The following is a 19278-nucleotide window of genomic DNA, read 5'->3' on the forward strand; positions in this document are numbered from 1 at the left end:
GTCATGTGATGGTGATCATTTTATGACTGCTTCATTATTTTTCTTAACAATTTTTTTGCCCTTATTAATTATCTATGTCCCAGGAAGAGTTTAACATCTCTTCAGGTTCTAGATCAAATCAATCATCGTTTTACCTACTGTTTTGGCTTTTTTCAAACTTAAACCTTTTTAAGTTGTCACTAAATTTCCCTCCTACTGTGTTCACACTCATACCTTGTGTAGAATTTCAAGTATGGGCTCAAAAGGAATTTTCCAGCACATTGGTGTGTTTTTCTGGTGAGTCCATTTCTAAACTGGGTTTAGCTGATGGTGGGAGAGGAGAGAAGGAGGGCTGATTTCAGATGAGTTTCTTAATTTGAAAATCTAGGGAAAAATAGAGGAAGGGAGTTGAAGTGAACCAAATGATTTATCTCAGAGCTCTTGAAAATGTGTTTTCAAACTTAATTTCAGAAAACATTCCATTTCCAAATACTAAGTGCAGTTTGTGGCAAAGGGTTTGAAAATGATCGAAGGAATCGTTTGGGGAATTCCTGAAATAATGCATGCTGGTTGCTCTAATTAATAATTGTAAGTGAAAATAATAATAACAAAACAAATGAATGAGTTCTGCAGAAAGGTTCAGCAGTTCAGACATTCATCCGGGATGGGAACTAAAGCATAGAAAGCATCGCTGACTTAACAACACGTTCAGTCTTTCCTGTTCTTTCTTACTAGTTTTAGGTGTTTTGAACAAAGCTTCTTCTAGTGTAGTCTGTACGTTATGCCCACGTAGTGACAAATGCATATGCCTTAGGAAAGGAAAGGAGCAAGTCTCACTGTTAACATCGCTGCTGTGTGAATGGCTCCCTTGATTCTCTGTTGCAAATTGCACCTTCTTTTAAAACCGTGCCATTCCTTAACATTGTCCTGCATCACAGATACAGGTGCACTTCTTCAAGGACAGGGGGGAGTTGGCTCTTTGCCTGCAAGGAGGTCGTGGATGCCCCATCCCTGGAGGTGCTCAAGGCCAGGCTGGATGTGGCTCTGGGCAGCCTGGTCTGCTGACTGGTAACCCTGCACATAGCAGGGGGTTGGAACTGGATGAGCATTGCGGTCCTTTTCCCAGGCCATTCTGTGATTCTATGATTACCACTTGGAGTTCCTCTCCATTGACTTCAATTAGCGTCAAGTTGCCAACTGAGCTGTGTGAGCCAAAAACATGCCCCTTCTCCCTTTAAAATAGTTGGTTATTTAAAGATGCAGCTTTTTCTTGTAGCATGAAAAAGAAGTACTCTGCAGTCTTGAAAGATAGCCCAGTCCATTGAATTATCACGCAGGACAAGAGCAGTTCTCAAAGTGTTTCTATCAAAAGCGAGCGTAGTTCCCTACGGCTGGCTTTTGATTATTGATACAGCAGAGGGAAAGGTTCATTTAAATATAGAAATAAAAATTCACTGTTAAAAAGGTTCAGCCACTTGCAGGAAGCTTTTCTTTTTTTCTGTGGCTGCTGCTACTGTGGCTGCTTCCTTTAGCGCATTAACCTCCTCCTGCCCTAAAAAAAAAAAGGGGCAACAGAACAAAGGCCCCTACCTGCAGTTAGAGCAGCTCCTTGTTTGCTCAGTGAGCCATCATACCCAGCCCAGCTTGAAAAATTCAGGTTCACCAAATCGTCCTGATCGCTGTGCTCACAAGGAAGCTCTGGCTGTTGGGTTGACTTGGGTAGAAGTTGGCCTCCTGACTTTGGTGTGTCAGCAAATCCTGTTAGTTGGGTCTTTCAGGATGCTGGAAACTCCTGAAAATCCTGATTCTACCAACCTGATCCTCTATTTTGTTGAGTAAAAGTCTTTACGTGGGGTGGTGAGGCACTGGAACAGGTGAGCTGTGGATGTCCCATCCCTGCAGTGCCCAAGGGCAGGCAGGATGGGGCTGTGGGCAGCCTGGGCTGTGGGAGGTGTCCCTTTCCATGGCCCATGAGTTGGCTTTAAGCTCTCTTTCAACCCAAACCATTCTATGATTCTAAATCAGCATTTGAAGCTTCTGCTCTCCTTCCTACGAGTTGCAAGGTGTGTACTTGTGTATTTGATGGGTGAGAAGAAGGCACGATGGCAAAGGAAGGAGGGAGGAGTGACACTGTAGTGTTCCAAAGTCTGTAGGAGTAAATGGGGAAGCCTTCCCCTCACTTTGAGGGATCTTAGATCCTATAGCTCCTCGTAACAAAACGCTACTAAGTCAGCAGCTGTCAGCAGCAAGATCCAGAAAAAATATCTCTTCCCCACCACCTTCTCCATTACTTTCCCCTCCTGTGCAAGGGGAAGCTTTGGAGCAAATGTCTGTTAGTGTAACTGGCACATATATCGAATCTGCTTAGTCTGGGCTGTTAAGTAAGTTTAATTAATTTACTAAGTTAATGTTCCAGTGCTAGCAACAAAGTATCATTGCAATCAGCTGGGTAGCAGGAATTGGAACCCCTAAATGAGCTCATTTTTTCACAGTTGGAATTAGGGACCAGTTAGCCAGTTGTGTGGCTTTTCCAATTTCTCCACTTGCCCTAAGGGAGTTGCAAGTTATTCATTCCCTATTGCTAAGTGTGAGTAGGATGGGGAGGAGGGACGTGAGCAAACCCTGCTCCACGTAGGAGTCCATCTTTGATCCCAGCACTGCTGATTCCCTAGCTGTTGTCTGCACTTATCTTCCTTGGTCCTAGAATGGCATTTGCTGCTGTTTGCAATAGTTTGGAGAAGCAGAAAGGCATCACTGAGAGATATTTATGCATGTATTTTATTGTAAGCGTGTGTAGATAAAAGGGGGAAAAACAAATAAACAATAAAAGAATGGAAACAAAATTACAGAAATTTGCAAAGTTTGACAAATGGTGGCCAGGAGTTGCCACAAGCTAATGGCTTGCAATGATTAATAAGAGTAAAAATAATTGCATTTCATTAAGATTGATGACACCCCATTTAACCTCCCTTCTCGTTTCAGCCCTAAAGTGGAAAGAGATGAAGTTCTCATCTATAATAGCTCCTGTAACATTACCATGGAAACTGAGGCAGAGATGGAGTGTGAGGGAGCTAATCAGCCAATTACCGCCAAGATTACTGAGATATGGAAAAACTGGGGCCAGAACACTCAGGTATAATCAAATCTCTTTTACAGACTGATTCAAACAGCTTAAAATTAAATTTGTAATATTGTGTACATTTAAAGGAGGCAAAAAAAAAAAGAAAAAAAAAGAAGAAACAATTTAGGCTGAGCAGCAGCAATATATAATATTAAAAGCTTTCCAACTTTGAATAGCAGTTGTAATGCTGTGCAGCTGTATTCATGGTTAACTATGGATAATAGTGTTTTATGATACAGAAATGAGCTTTACCTTATTTTCTGGGCAGTTTGTACATTTTTTAAAAAAAACCAAACAACTCTCCCTTTTGATGTATCAATGCAAATTCTGTTCTAAAAGTGTAATTTTCTGTTATTTGATCAGAAATCTTGTCCACAAGACACAGAGTTCCAGCTTTCCTATAGGGACTTAGCATTCAGCATTTGTGCAGCTCTGCTTCTATACGGGTTTTGCTCCTCTTTCATATCCGGAACTGAGACAGGATGGTCTCTCTTGCAGGAAAACAGCCACAGTGTGTTTATCACAAAAACTCATGACTCTGAGCTAACATCATTGTAAGGCTCAATCTCAACAAATATGATTACAAACCCAAACCTTTCACAGCTCTTGGGGGTGTTGCAGTGTTTTTGGAGGTGCTGAGCTGGAGTTATGGATTGTGCCTCTTGTGATAAGGAATTCAGAGCAGCTGGGTATTCTGTGACTGCCCAATGTCCCTCTGTCATCATCCTAAATGAGCAGCTCCTGAGATGTTGGTGGAGTTGTACTGGTACAAGGGAGAAGAGTTTCACTCCTGGCTTATGAGAACAAATGCTGGTTTTCCCCTGGTAAATCAAATTATTATGCAGCCTTCCTAGTACAGGTGAGACCTGGGAAGCTGAAATTCATTTGCTCAGGATTTATGTTAAAGCTCTCATGGTAATTTTTATCTCTATCCATAATGAGCATTCTGTTGCTGTATCTACCACCCTGCCCCAGAGCAGCAGCAGTATTCTGTCCAAGTGATTTTGGTGTGTTTCCAGCATCAGATTCTGAAGCTTTTAATAAGCTGAGAATCTCTGAATATTTGCCCTGTAAATCTATTTTACATGTATATTGCTCTTGTAGCCAAGCATCCTAAAATACCATTGCTGGATAGTGATAGGACAAGGGGAATGGTTTTAAAGTGAGCCAGGAGAGGTTTAGGTTGGATGTTAGGAGGAAGTTTTTCACCCAGAGGGTGGTGAGGCACTGGAACAGGTTGCCCAAGGAGGCTGCGGATGCCCCATCCTGAAGGCACTCGAGGCCAGGCTGGATGTGGCTCTGGGCAGCCTGGGCTGCTGGTTGGTGACCTGCACATAGCAGGGGGTTGGAACTGGATGAGCACTGTGCTCCTTTTCAACCCAGGCCATTCTATGATTCTATGATTCCTTTATTCTGCTTTACAAAAAGAAGGAAAAAAAATTTTTTTAAGTCTCCCTTGGCCCAAGAAGGACCATCATAGGCAGCCTTTTCCCTCCTAGCATTGCCAGCCTTTACAGTGCCCTGGCCTTCCCATGTTCTGCAGGATGACTCCTCTCCCATGTGCTTGTTGGCTAGCTCTGCTACTCACAGCAATGGGGAAAGCCAAGCAAAAAACTTTCTAGTTAGGAAATGCAAAGCACAAAGATGTGCTTAAGCCAGTGTCAGGTCAGACAGCAACTATTCCTTTCCTTTAGGTTGTCCTTACCTAGTGTGCAAAAGATGTCTCTAGTGCTGCAGAGCATAGGCCACAGCATAGAGGAGCTGTCACCCACTGCTTTGGGTAGTCCCTTAGTCTCAGCAATGAGATGGTGACTGTCTTTTTGGCTCAGGTGGCAACCAGAATAAGAAGAAGTGGTGAGGTTTGTCTCTGCTGTGATTTTTCCACCCGGTGTGGGGTGAATCAAGGAGCTGAGCATCCTGAAGGAATGGAGGGAGTACAGCATGAAACCAGCAGTGTTTTCCGATCTGGGATTTGCTGCTGCTTAATGAACCCAGCAGGCATTTGGAATCATTTTATCCCTCATCCCAAAACTGGCCTGGGTGAGCAGAGGTGGGTGGGTGGGGAGTTCAGATAAATGGTTTCAATTTTGGTCCCTTTCTTGCTGACAGCATCCCGTTAAGATTTACGACCTGGTGCAGCATATGCATGCTTCACTGTAGAGATTTAAATCATGTCATATGAACTGGCCTTACCTTTCCAGTGGAAATAATGGTCCCCAGGTTCTGCACCAAGCAGTGAATTGCATTAATAGCACCACGTGCAGTAGGATAATGGTGCTATTAGCAGGCAGCACAACTCTGTGTACAAGTAACGGGAATGCATCTCTTTATAATAACATCTGGCACTTCTATTGAACTCTCATGAAAGGATCTCACAGCACTCCAAAAGCACGGGTACTGTGCTCTGCATTTTATTTTTTCTTCCTTATTCCTTTGCCAGCTGCATGATGCCCAGGCAGGTGTGCCTTAAAACAGCTGGGTTATTGGGCAGGTCGGGAGCAGAGGAGGTGAGATGGTGTTGGAGCACTGTTTGCTCCAGGGTGGCAGAAGAGAAAAGAGGCATGACAGAAAGGCTTGATAGTCTTGTGTTATCAAGAGCATGGAGTGGGCATTGGTAAGAAAAGAGAAGAAACTTGTTGCAGGGCAGAAAAATGGGATAAAGCCTCAGAATATTTGTTGTAGAGGCTGGATTCTAAGGGATACGAGCTTTGGGGAAAGGGCATTCTTTTCTTCAATCCTTATAAGACATTTAGTAGGACCTGTCTGTAGTTATCAATAGTATGATCAATTGGGATTTGAAAGATAGGGTAGAAATAAGAGAAACACAAGCTGCGATGAGATGATGCTTTTAGCAGCCCTGTTAGTGGCAGCTCACAGACAGGACCTGGTGTGATTGAAGAGGAATCCATGCATTAGGATCCTACTTCAGGGCAGGTGGCAGAGGCAGGTCCATCAGCTTGACCTTCTTTGGCCAGCCAGAACCTTGCACTGGAAATGATCCGTTTCTCCTTTCCTTCATTCTGCAGAGCAGTATCCAAGCAGTGACTGAATCAGCCCATGAATTCACCCCAGATCTGTGTGTCAGAATTACTAAAAATTGCATGAAATAGCTAACATAACTCATCCAGGAGTTAGACCATAGCCATGCCAGGTGGATTTTGAATAAAAACATGTTGTGAATGCCTCTGTGCCTCCACGTATATTATGAGCATTTCCATGGTGTTGCCTCACTGTCTGTTTGAATTCCAAGTTCTTGTGGACACAAACAGAAAAAATTCCGTACAATTCAGCAAACATAACAAGCTCTTTCTCAGAAGATAATTGAAGTGGTTGTTCATCAGACTTTTTATTGTCTTGGATATGAAGAAGCTCCAAATACTAGAGAATCATCATCGAATTATTCAGGCTGGAAAAGACCTCCAGGATCCCTTCCAACCCTGGCCATTGTGTGTTATTCTGTGTGATCCCCAAGTCCAACCCCAGCCCATCCCACCATGCCCATTGCCCACATCCCTCAGTGCCACATCCCCATGGTTCTGGAACACCTCCAGGGACGGTGACCCCACCACCTCCCTGGCAGCTGTGCCACTGCATCACCGCACTTTCTTACGAGGAGAAAATTTTCATTATAAATAGACGTGAAGATGTATTTATTGAAAAAAACTTATCTCTAGGAAGCTTAACTTTTGGATGATCTGCATGAGATAATGAAGCCTAATTCTGCAGAGAAGGAGCTCTTCTACCTCTTGTTGCATACCTGTGCGTGAAAATTGGGCTGTAGCTGTCATCCAAAGTTAGAAGGCTGTATCTGCCCTGTTCACTTTGTTCATGCTGCTGCCTTGAATCAGTCCCTCAGATTTGCTGTTTTGGTTAAATCTCTTGGAAGAATTTTGGGTAAGATCTTCAGTTGAGGAGAAGAGCTGTATTTCTGGAGATACGAGGCAATACCCATCCTTTCAACTCTGTTCTGTTTGTCATGGGTGCAGAATGAGCTGGGCTTGTGTTTGAATTTAGAGGACCCCACAGATTGCTGGACTTTTCAAGCTGCTGGCTGGAGACCTGTTGCTTAGCAGGCGTCATTGGGCTGAAGTTCACCAACTTGGCATATTCCTTGGATTTGCTCCATGCCCAAATATCTCCTCCAAAATAGCTTTAATGGATTACTTTAGAGACTGACTCAGGCCCTTTTCCTCCATTCGTATTTGAAATACTTGCCACCGTAGAACTTAAGTAGGTCACAGAAAGTAAGCAGCAGGCCTCTGCCCCACCGCTGTACTCAGCATCATTAGTGTTTGTAACTTGCTCCGTTATTATTCTCAGGAAGAGTTGCAGAATTATTTTTATATCTGTATGTAATGCAATTTAGGCTACTGACAAAGCGTGTGTGTGTGTGTGTGTGTGTGTGTGTGTGTGAGGTGGGGGGGTGGGAAAGAAAAGAAAAAAAATTCCAACGCTAGCTGTATATCCCACAGGACTTAATTAGTTCACAGCTTCGTGATACACTGGATAATGGGAGGATATGAATTAAATAATGCAAGGGAGAAGTTTTAATGCTCACTCAGTACCTGTCCACTGCCACCTTGGCTGCATAATGAGATGTCAACCACCGTGACGCTGATGAGACATGCAAAACACTGATACAGTGTGTAAAGGATGCTCATGGGAAGGTTTGGCAAGCTTAGATGTCTCCAAATCCATTATGCTTAGTGAGCCTTCAGATTATTATTCCGGATCAGTGGACCAGACCTAATCGTCGTGTAAGCATGCTGTTTGAGCAAAGTTGCCCTATGCTGATTCCTCTTTCCTCTTCTGGCCCAGGTGGGTGATATAATGTTCATTGGAGGGCAGATGCCATGTGCATTAAGTCAGTCATAGGGAAGCTAAACGGGTATGCTAGTGTATCCTCTGCAACCCAGCCCTCAAGGAGTCTCCATTAAGAAATGGAGTGCTGATGGAAAAATAACTTGCTAGATGCAGATGCCTTCTTGGACTTTGGCTCTGCCTGAGTCTGCTGCACTGCCCTTTGTTTTTTAACACGGCATTAAGGAGAGGTTTTGAGATGTAAGAATAGCATTTACTTCTTTGCACAGTGATTGAAACTGGGATAACTGCTCTGTTTGCTTTTCAGAGAGAAAAAACAGAACCAACGAAAAAGCAAAGGCTTCATCTGAGAACTGCATGGTCACTTAAGGGACTCTTGCTTTTCAGATTCCACTTAACACAATTAGGTGTAGCTTTCCAAATCTCTTGTACTCCTATTTATCTTAGAACCACACTTTTTCTTAGAATCATAGAATGGCCTGGGTTGAAAAGGACCTCAAAGATCATCTAGTTTCAACCCCCCGCCATGGGCAGGGTCGTCAACCAGGCTGCCCAGAGCCACCTTTTTTGTTCTTATTTTCCTCATTTACCATCTCTCTGGCCACCACATTATTTGCAAGTGAGGGAGGAAGGAGAAGAGACAATTTTGCATGCTGGAGTTATCTGGTACTTGATGTAGGTGGCGATTCCATAACAGCATCTTGGGAGGTATATAAGGTTCTCTGTAAGCACAGAGCATGCCAGACATAAAGGGCTGCTACTTTATTGTTCTCAGCAATGCTATTACAGATCCCCTGACCACGTTGTGTGTCTGTGAGGGTTGCAGGTGGTGGACCAGCAGGGTTCTTGTGCTCTGTGTAGTAGATATGTGATATTCTTTCACTATCACTTTAGTGCCGTCCTTGTACTGCATTGTTGTCTGATGGGTGCATTGAGGATGAGAAGATTGTAGTTGGTTGCTTCTGCTTATAGATGTATGATTTAAATATGTAGAATCTCAGAATCACAGAAAATCTGAGTTAGAAGGGACACAAAAGGATTATCAAGTCCAACTCCTGGCTCCACACAGCACCTCCTAATATATGTATACATATATATATATATACAAAATAGATCCAGTAGCTTCAGTAGGAAACATTACCTAAGGCTGAAGATGTAATATTGTCTTTCAAGCTTCTTCATCCTTTAACTCCAGAAATTGATACAGCCCTAACACATTCTCATCCTTATGCTCTCTTCTGTGTCCTTTGGTTATCCATCTTCATCTGTCCTGTTTTCTTAGAGCACTGAACATTGTCGCAAAGGAGAAAGATCCTCTTTTTGCTTTTTTCCAGTGTTTCCCTTTGAGGAAAACCACTGCACCAATTAAGAGTGGTTAAACAGGATATGAGTGAAGTATGCCACCTACGTGGATGGATGCATTCTGGTCTGGGGAATGGATGGGAAGTCGAGAGTTGGATCAGATGAAAATTTTCTAAAATGTGATGTATATATTCTTTTATAAATCTTCACTTTTAGCAACCTGGCAAGCTCACCCTTATGTTCTCTGTTTCTTAACCTCCTGCCTTGAACGTGGTTATGTTCAGAGGTGGGGGTAGGAACACACCAAACCAAGCTGGATTTGCAGGCCCGGCAGAAAGGAAGTGGAGGAGTCTGTAACAAATTAACACAAACAAAAGCACAAAGCCAGTCTTGGGGTGCAGATGCTATCAGAGCAGCGAGAGGGACCATCTGCAAGGTTGTTAAGATGTAGAGAACCAAGATGGCCTCCACAGTAACCACAGGCAATGTGAAGAGATAAATGGTTGACCCGAGCCTGTGTCAGGCTAGGATTGATGCCACTATCAGCCCTAGTGCCTTTGCAATGATTTTTTTAAAAATCTCTGATAGAGTGTGTTATCTAGTTACTGGCATGAGGGCAATGGCCTGGAGGCAGCGAGGAGGAGGAGGAGGGGGGAGGACGAAGGAGAGGAGGAGTGAAAGAGAAAGGGGGGAAAGAAAAGGTCATTCTAGGAGGACAATCTCAGTTGCACTAAATAAGAAAATGAGGGCCTTGCCCTGAAAGGGGTGGTAAATAAATAATAAAAAAATCTGCTGCTAGGTGTGCGGGAAAAGGATAAACGAAATTGCTTCTCCTTCTTTCATTTTTTGTTTTCTTTCTTCTTTTTCTTTCTTTCTTTCTTTCTTTTTTTTTCTTTTTCCTTTTAATAGGATCAGCCTTGGGCTGCAATGGGAAATTTAGGAGATCTGCTTCTGGTGGTTTTTTTTTTTTCTTCTTTCTCTTTTGCTTTAACTTTTTGCTTCCTGATTTGAGGTTTAACTCTTTCCTTTCCTGTTCTCAGCTAAAAAAAAAAAAAAAAACACCAAGGGCTGAATTATATATTTTTTCTACTATCCCCCACACCTTTATTTTACTTTTATTCAATTTCCCTCATCCCACCATCTTTCTAGTGTTAGAGATTATTTTTGAAGTTGGTCCTAGGTGCCATCCTCACCCTGTTGCACAGGAACCCTTTTGGCTATTGCTTGTCTCCACAAGGATGCCACCTCCCCATAACCCACAACACACCTTTCCACTCCTATTTACACAGACCCACATGAAATTAGAATCAAGTGGAAGAACCATTTTTCTTCTTTCCCTCTATTTATTCCATCCCAGAAAGAAAAACAGATTGAGAGGAGAAAGTGTCATTTTAGATGCACAACTCTACAGGGCAGAAAACAAAGATTTCCCTTCCCTCACATAGAAAAGACTTGAATTAAGGTCAAGAGAGTGCAAGGAAGCTTTCTCAAGGGACTACAAGCAAATTTTCTCTGTTTTCTCGCAGACTCTTACATAAAGCCTTGTTGCCACTTTCCTGTTTAATTATGAAAGAGTTCAATTGGCTCCTTTGGCATTTTGGTAGATTTGGAGGGGGACAGTGGTATGTGATGGAAGCACAGCTCTGGTTCTCCATCTGTAGAACTCGCTCTTGACTCGGGGAAAGGTGCTGAGGGTGTTTAGTGACTGGATCCTTGCTAGCATGCAGGCTTTGGGCTATGGATGGATTCGGAGGGAGGCTTTTCCATCTCATCCTTGTGAATTTGAATGGAAAAGGTTGTGCTCCTTGGAGGTGAACCTAGCCTAGGCTTGTTCTTTTCCTGTGTTGGAATTTGGCATAATGTATGAGCAGGTCTTGCTTTCCTTAGATGTGATGTGGGTTGAAGATGTCTCCAAACAGCTCTTGCACTGCTGGTGTAGTCCTCTGTGTCACTGTCTGAAGTTGTGTCCTGTTTCTGATCCTTAGCATCCAGTTGGATCCAGAGCATGCAACATCTACTCGATGTTGCATGTTGGACTCTTGTGTGAAGCTTGGCTTATAGCTTACTCTGCTACACTTGATGTTTCTGGGGTCTTGTTTGGGATCCAGCAAAAGGCTCAGCACTGTCTGCTCCATTTTGAAAGCTGTGAGATTTTAGTAGTGTGGCTGTGGCCAGCGTGGGGGCATTGGAAAGGTCCTGCCCATGTTTGGAAACATGGATGGAGATGTCTTTGTGCTGTTTAAAAATGAAGATTTGAGACTGAATTTGACCAGCTTCAGGTCTGAAGCACTGAAATGTCAAATCTAGGTAGAGTTGAGCAGTAATCAACACTAATTTTATTTTATTTGGTGCTCCATTTTAGGCAACTAAAGGTGCTGCACTGTGGCCTTGGTTGACATGTGCACTCCCAGTCCTGAAAACATTTTAAACCTGCCTCTTGGTTCCCCTGTTGTCTCATCCATGTTAAAATTGATTGGATATAATCTTGTTGAGTCTGAGCCTATACGTGACTGTTGGCATGCATGAGGTGCTGTGGTGGTTCCATCTTCTGTAAGTCACTCCTGTTTATTTGTAGCTTATTTCCAGACATGTATGCAGAACAAAAACATGGGAGAGTTATCTGGGAATAAAATCATTTGGATAAGCACTAGAAGGATATAGGGCAGTAATTCAGATGTTGATTATCCCTTGCCCATGGTTTCTGGAGGACGAGGGGCTCTTTCATATTTTGTCTTGACGATATTTTCTGCTAGACTGTAGTCTAGACATGTAATGCCTGTGTCATTTATGACATTAAATGTGAGGGGGATGCTGGGTTACAAATATTGCTCCTATAGGAACGTAGCTCTGAAGACCTGAGCTTGGTGCCTCGCTGTGGTTTGACCCATAAGATCAGACTTCCAGGGAAGGTGGGAAAAAATCTTGGGAGCTTAATTTGGTGGGCGACACAGCTGGGTTTTGCTTCATTTAGAAAATAAAAGGGCTATATCCTGAGGATAACAAGGACCTGAAAACTTCATCTTGTAGCAGGCTACAAGAAGTGATGGAAACATAATCGTCTTGTATTGTAATTTCTTTTGTGTACAGACTTGGGCATAAGCAGTAAGGATGATTAGTACTTGTATTTGTATTTTACACTTGTTTTTTTTTTGTTTGTTTGTTTGTTTTTTTCCTGTTTTGTTACTGCTGGTGCTACAACAAAGGTTTTCCCAGACTAAACAACAAGCAAGAAGTGTATACCTGGAGGATGACTGAATTTCAGTTCAGAAACATTTATTAACAAAAAATAAATTAAAAATGCTGTAGCAAGAGAGAAAACCAGCATGCTCGAGCACTTTGCCACAATTAACCTGAGAGCCTTCATTCTGTCTTTAAAAACAGGGTTAATTTTATGTGACTGCTAGTAAAACCAGGCTGTTTTCATGGTGAGTCGTCAGCAGCCGGGTGATGGACTGAGTTAACAACCCCTTGGAGGTGCTGGGTGTTTTCCTTTGATTGGCAGCTCCATAGGTGGAAACCTCTAGTTCCCAATCTGTCCCTGATGATAGCTGCAAAGCAAAGGACTTCCTTAAGGGATGGTAAGGCTGCCTCATAAAAACGAGCAAATGATTACCATCAGATTGGGAAGGAGCAGAGGATACTAGGTGCTCTGGGGATCCTGTGAAGAAAAGCAGAAGTCCCAGGGTAGGGAAGCATCAGGTGGAGTGGCTGCAATGGCATTAACAAAATATTCCCAGTTAAATTCATGGGTGATGCAGGGCTGGGAGCTGTTAGCTCATATTCAGTTAAATTTCAAGTGTCAGAGCTCAGTAGAGGTGATTTTAGCCAAAGACAGTTTGTGAGGTGCTCAGTAAATTCGACTTCCTTGAATAAACTTGAGGCAAGAGGATGCCATTTGACTTATTGATTTTTTTCCTGCTTTCATACAACTTCTTTGGGTTTGGGATTCTGATCGAAGGTCAAACTCAGTTTTTAAATCACTTAGGGTTTGTGGTTCTCTTTGACACATGTTCTTTGTCTTTCACTCTCACTCTAATTCTCACTTATTTGCATTTTTCCTCCTGCCTTAACTTGTATCTGGTGAGTGGAAAATGCAGATTTTGCTTTTGGTGTTGAGGACAGCAGGCCTGTATGGGCATGGATGTCATGAATGGCTATAGATGTTTAGGCTAACCTATGCAGAACTGGATAAAGATGTGCAAAACAACTGGCAGGAAGCAATTGCAGAATTATAGAATATCCTGTGTTGGAAGGGACCACTGAGGATCATGAAGCCCAACTCTTGGCTGGACTTCACTGCCCAAAGTCAGACCATATGACTGAGAGGTGGTGTGTCAATGCTCCCTAAGCAATTCATTATTAACTGTAGAGATGGCTCACTCAGTGTGAATGTCTTTCCCTATTTTCCTGATCCTGGTACTTAGCTCCTTGATGTCTTGAATACCTCTCCCAGTGAACTGATGCCAAAATTCAAAGCTGACAGAGGCTCAGACAATGAGGCAAAAATTGGGATTTCTCATGCAGGAAGAATTGCACTCAGTGGTCATCAGCGTGGCCATGAGCTAGTGCTGAGGTTGGATACTGGGCAAAATTTATTCTCAGAAAGAGTGGTGCAGACTGCCCAGGGAGATGGTGGGATCACTGTCCCTGGAGGTGCTGAAAAACCATGAGGATGTGGCACTGAGGGAGGTGGTCAGTGGGCACGGTGGGGGTGGGCTGGGGTTGGACTTGGTGATCTCAGAGGTTTTTTCCAACCTCAGTGATTTTATAGTTTTCAGCTCTGGGAGATGCAGACATCATGGGGTGACAATTCTGTTGGCAGTTCTGACAAATTTCTCCAGGTGGTGATAGCTGGCAGCAAATAAGGCTTTTGAGGTTTGGACAAGATGCTTTACTTTCACTTCATGTAGATACGTACTCTTTCAAGTACGTACCTTAGTACAGTGCCCATCTCTACCTGAAATCAAATCTGCCCTTGGAAAATGCTACCTGGTGCCCATCTGCATCTTTAAACACTTGAATGCATTGGGGTATGGATGTGCCACCACGATTCCTTGGGAAAGAGATCCTAAGTTTGATATCCTGCCAGATGATGTAGAGGCAGACAAATGTTGTGTGTGGGTGGGCAGACAGTAAAAGCCATGACACATTGCAGGGGATCTGTTCCCAACAATGATAAGCTGTTCCAGCCCCAAAAGACACAAGGATGGCTTCATAGCTCAGACAGCAGCAGTTTGTGCTCTGAACTCAAAAGGCTCTCAGTTCAGAGTGCAATGTATTAGTCGAGGAGCACTCTTGCACGCCAACTCTCTCATCTTTTTATCCGATTAAAATGAATTTTGGGCTGAAATCTGTTGAAATGACAAGAGTGGCTTCTGTCCCGCAATATGTGATGCTGCTCTTTGGCTGAGGCGTGGTTGTTCGTGGCACAGCAATACAGTGCAAAGTGCTCTCAGTGAATGTCAGCTGGTTCAGGCTGCTGATGTGGTGCTGTCTGCACCCCTGCTGAAATTGTCCGTCGTGTGCTGCTGTCAGCTCAAACTGTTAATGAAAAAAATAGAAGCATTATTACATGGAGAATCCATTCCAATTTTAACTCTATTAGAGTAATGTATTGAAAAGTGCATTTCTGCTCTAGATATTTCCTTGTTTGGAAGTTGTCTTGCATCAGGAATGTTTGCTCAGCTCCTTGCAGATTAAGATCTTGGGCTTTATCTGGATTCACTGCAATTAAATAGACACCTTTTTGTGCAAGGAAATAGGTGGGGATGTACCTAGTATTTTAAATGCCACTGAACACCCAACACCCCATTAGGAAGTGGAAAATTCAGCTTGAAGTGGCAGTCCAAAGGTAACCTTTACTGAGGAGTGACATCTCCGTAGACATCATAACCCAGAGTTCCCCTATTGCTTATGTGACCTTTTCTGTAAGAGTCCCATCTTCACCTTTTTACCTTTCTGGCAGATAAGTGTTTTTGATGATGACAATAAAGATACGGCAAAGCACTTTTATTCTTGGTTGCCCCATCTGGGCTGTGCGTTTGATCCAAACGGCCAGCGTCCCAGTCAGATTGCACTATCAGATGGAGCTGGCTCTATTTCCTGCATTATTCTTCCTGGCTGTACCACATTATGCAATTATGTTTGCATTTAAACCTGAGCACTTACCTGTAATGATGCTGTAGTTCAGTTCATGATACATTACAGCACTAGATAATGCATACAGATAGGCTAAGAAAGCATGTTGTTGATGTGCTAAAACTAAACAGGACATTGCATTTGAAAGCGGACTCTGAAAGCTCGCAGATTAGGATGAGACACTTAAAAAGCTTGCATTACTGAAATAACAGCCATGCAGGGCAAAATGCTCTCCTTGCTGGGCAGGTACAGGATTGAAGGGACACTGCAAGGCTTCAGTCTGCATCTCAAAAGATAGAATCATAGAATGGCTTGGGTTGGAAGAGACCTTAAAGATCATCTAGCTCCAACCAAGGATATAGAATCACAGAATCACCAAGGTTGCAAAAGGCATACAAGATCATCCAGTCCAATCATCCAAACATATGTTACACCTGCTCTTATCTTGTGTGCTCTTGCAGCTTGAAAAGCAAATGGTATCCTGGGCTCCATCAGAAGAGGGGTGGCCAGCAGGGACAGGGAGGTGATTGTCCCCCTCTATTCTGCTCCTGTGAGGCCCCATCTGGAATTACTGTGTCCAGAGCTCCCAGTACAAGAAAAACAGAGCTGTTGGAGAGGGTCCAGAGGAGCCACAAAGATGATCAGGGGACTGGAGCACCTCCACTACGAAGACAGGCTGAGGGAGCTGGGCTTGTTCAGTCTGCAAAAAAGAAGGCTGCAGGGTGACTTCATTGCAGCCTTTTGGTACCCAAAGGGAGCCTACAAACAGGAGGGGAATCAACTCTTTGAAAGGGTAGATAACAGCAGGATGAGGGGAAATGGATTTAAGTTGAAAGAGGGAAGATTGAGGTTGGATGTCAGGGGGAAGCTCTTTCTTATGAGAGTGGTGATGTGCTGGAACAGCTGCCCAGAGAGGCTGTGGATGCCCCATCCATCCCTGGAGGTGTTCAAGGCCAGGTTGGATGGGGCCCTGGGCAGCCTGGGCTGCTATGAAATGTGGACGTTGTTGGCCCTGCCTGTGGCAGGGGGGTTGGAGCTTCAAGATCCTTGAGGTCCCTTCCAACCCGGGCCATTCTGTGATTCTGTGATTATCCAATTGAGCTTGGAGGACCCTCTGGGGTCTCATGGGGTATGCACTGGAACAAGGATGCCAGACTGCTGGACTGCATCAGATCCTAGACTATGTTGGATGGAGCACAGCCTCAAGCTATTTCCTTGTGCTCCCTCTCAAATGTGGAATCTGCTTGAAAAAATACGTTTTAGGTGAAAATGGTCAGGCAAAATATTTTGCTGAAGCTCTGGCAGTGATTCAACAGATTCCCAAACCTACTACAGTCAGCCATGAATTTTCATCACAGGATAATGAAGCAACCTAATCCTGCTTCAAAATATATTGGCAGATTCATCAGTTTCCCTTGAAATAAAGAGATTGTAACCTATAATTTTCCTGACAGGTTGCTTATCTGTCATATTTTGGGAGTCTGTGGATGGAAGGTGCTAGATTTGGGTGAGGTGCCAGGTATCATTCTGTTTGTTGGAGAGAAGGATGTGTGAGTGATTAAAAAAAAAAAGGCAGCCTGTATTAATTTGTACCATTTGTGCAGCGGGTTCCCTTCTACAGCTTAAGCTGCTAAAAGGTACAGTCAGATTTTTTTGCTTTTCATTCTGTCCGAGACAACGTTTTCCACTGATTGAGCATCCTTGCATCCTTGCGAGGTATATGGAAAAATCTAATGGTGTGCTTCTGTTCTGCCTCTCCAGTTTGGTGTCTGCCCAAAACTTTCCCTGTTTCCCTCCAGACTTTCCCACCCAGGCTTAGGCATTCCCCACTTTTTCTCATGAATCTCAGTGCTTTTCTGAGTCATTGGGCAGCAGCTGCTGCTCCTGCATGGACCCTTTGGTCCCTTTGCGGTGCAACTTGGGCATCTTAGCCAGCAACTGTGGGCAGATTTTACCACCACAGAGAAAAACTGTCATACACTCCAAGTCATTTTCTTCCACAGTGCTCTCCTTTATCTTAGAAATTAAGATTTCTGATACTTAGACCAATCTCCCATCATAAGCTTCATAAAACCTCAAGAGATGCGAGAACAATACTCGCAACAATTACTCAAATAGACATGGGACTTTCCATGAGTTTCATGGTTTGTTTTGTTTTGGAGTGCTATAATCCTGCTCCTATCCCCCTGTTGGTTGGTATTTTACTTTGCTTTTTGTGGTTGGGTGTTAGAAACCTACAGATGCTACGTGTGAGGCATGCACTCCCTCCTCCAAGAGCAATGTCTTTTCAGTGCCCTACGAAAGCGCTATTAGATCAAACTAATATTCCGTGTCCTTAATTAAATACCTCTGGTGCAAAGAGCCTTACCTTCTGTGCTTGGAAATTGCAATGATTACTCCTCTGCTGGAAAAGATTTTTTTTTTGGCGATTATTTCTGAGTACTTTTTTTTTTTTTTTTTTTTAAATAAGAATTAAACTCTTTCTCATGCCATTGTCCAGTTGCAAATTGGCCTGAGACTGACTTGTGCCATGGGCTCTGACCTCCGAAACTGCCCATTCATTTTTTTTCTGAACTAATCAGCTAGACGAGCTATTTACAGTTGGCTTTTGGGTCTTCTCACTGCTTTTGTGGCTGCCCCTGTCTGAGTAATTAATGACAGCGTGGCTTGTTTTTGGTCTTGAGTTACTAATGCTGTTGGCTGCAAATACATTTTTACCTCCGGGACGTGCCAGCTTCCTGGTTCTAGTCCCACCTCGTTGGCCCAGGTCAATTTTTTGTGTGTAAACAGATTTATCCTGTAATAGTTGAAAAGAGAATAGGTCATTCATCAGTCCCATAGAGAACATGTCCAGCCAGATTCTTCTCTTCTTGTGCTTGTGCAGCTCAGCAGAAATCAGAAAGGCAGCTAAAATTACAGGGGAAAAAAAAGAAGAAAGTAGTTATTTTGTTGTAATTCAGAGCTTAGGATGTCTTGTTAAGACCTAACAATACTAGAGAGTGCAGTTATGTCCAGCCACCTGCCCAGTCCTGATCCATTTAGTATTAATGAAGGAGCTGTTATATGGATTTCTTGGGCTGGGTAGTATCACCTGCATTTTAGAACTGATATAAAGGATAGAGAAATCCTAGAGAAAGTAAAAAATCCTAGAAAAAGTAAAGGATAGAGAAATCCTAGAGAAAGTAGCAACATGTGATGAAAACAGTCATTAAAAAAAATAAAAATAAAATCATGTTTCGGTCTTGGGAAAGCATAGGTCGGTTAAAGTCTACATCAGTTCTACCATAATTCATAAGGCAATGAGCTCATTTTGGCAGAAATGATTTTTTTTTTTCCTACTGTACAGTTCCTTAGATATAGAATTACAGAATGGCCTGGGTTGAAAAGAACCACAGTGCTCATCCAGTTCCAACCCCCTGTTATGTGCAAGTCACCAACCAGCAGACCAGGCTGCCCAGAGCCACATCCAGCCTGGCCTTGAATGCCTCCAGGGATAGGGCATCCACAACCTCCTTTCTTTCTTTTGAATTTTAATGTAAATACAGCTAATTAGTGAGCTGTGACTTGAGCACAACCATTTCTGTGTTGTGTTTTTTTTGTTTTAATATCATTTCAGAATTACTGGAAGAAGATGATTCGGATATTTATCAACCTTTGTTGAACAGTTTGGCTACCAATGTCTGCTCCCTTGGGTCAGCCATAGGTGGTCTCTGCTGTGACATAGTTTGGAGGGGCATTTCCTTTCACATCTCTGGATTATCAGTTAAATTCTTCACTGTTTCACCAACACAGTTTGTACCAACGTCTGAAAACTAACTAGCACCCTGTTATTCTTTTCTAAACTGGGGCAATCGGGGCCTATCTTAACATTGGTATCCAGGGGAGAAGAACATCAGTGGTTATTCCACGTTGTTTTC

The 19278-nt window shown here is 43.2% G+C and overlaps 1 protein-coding gene across 4 annotated transcripts in view; it reads left to right on the forward strand.

The window, feature by feature from the left end:
- PKHD1 (PKHD1 ciliary IPT domain containing fibrocystin/polyductin) overlaps window positions 1-19278 on the forward strand; it is a 288369-nt gene that overhangs the window by 95235 nt on the left and 173856 nt on the right. For all 4 annotated transcript variants that reach the window (XM_085218344.1, XM_085218343.1, XM_085218345.1 and 1 more), the window contains one exon: window positions 2962-3112. In XM_085218344.1, the coding sequence (XP_085074470.1) occupies window positions 2962-3112 (151 nt within the window). The remainder of the gene's footprint in view (window positions 1-2961; window positions 3113-19278) is intronic.

Source organism: Meleagris gallopavo, chromosome 2, assembly GCF_905368555.1.
Source record: "Meleagris gallopavo chromosome 2, MGAL_WU_HG_1.1, whole genome shotgun sequence".
NCBI lineage: Eukaryota > Metazoa > Chordata > Aves > Galliformes > Phasianidae > Meleagris > Meleagris gallopavo.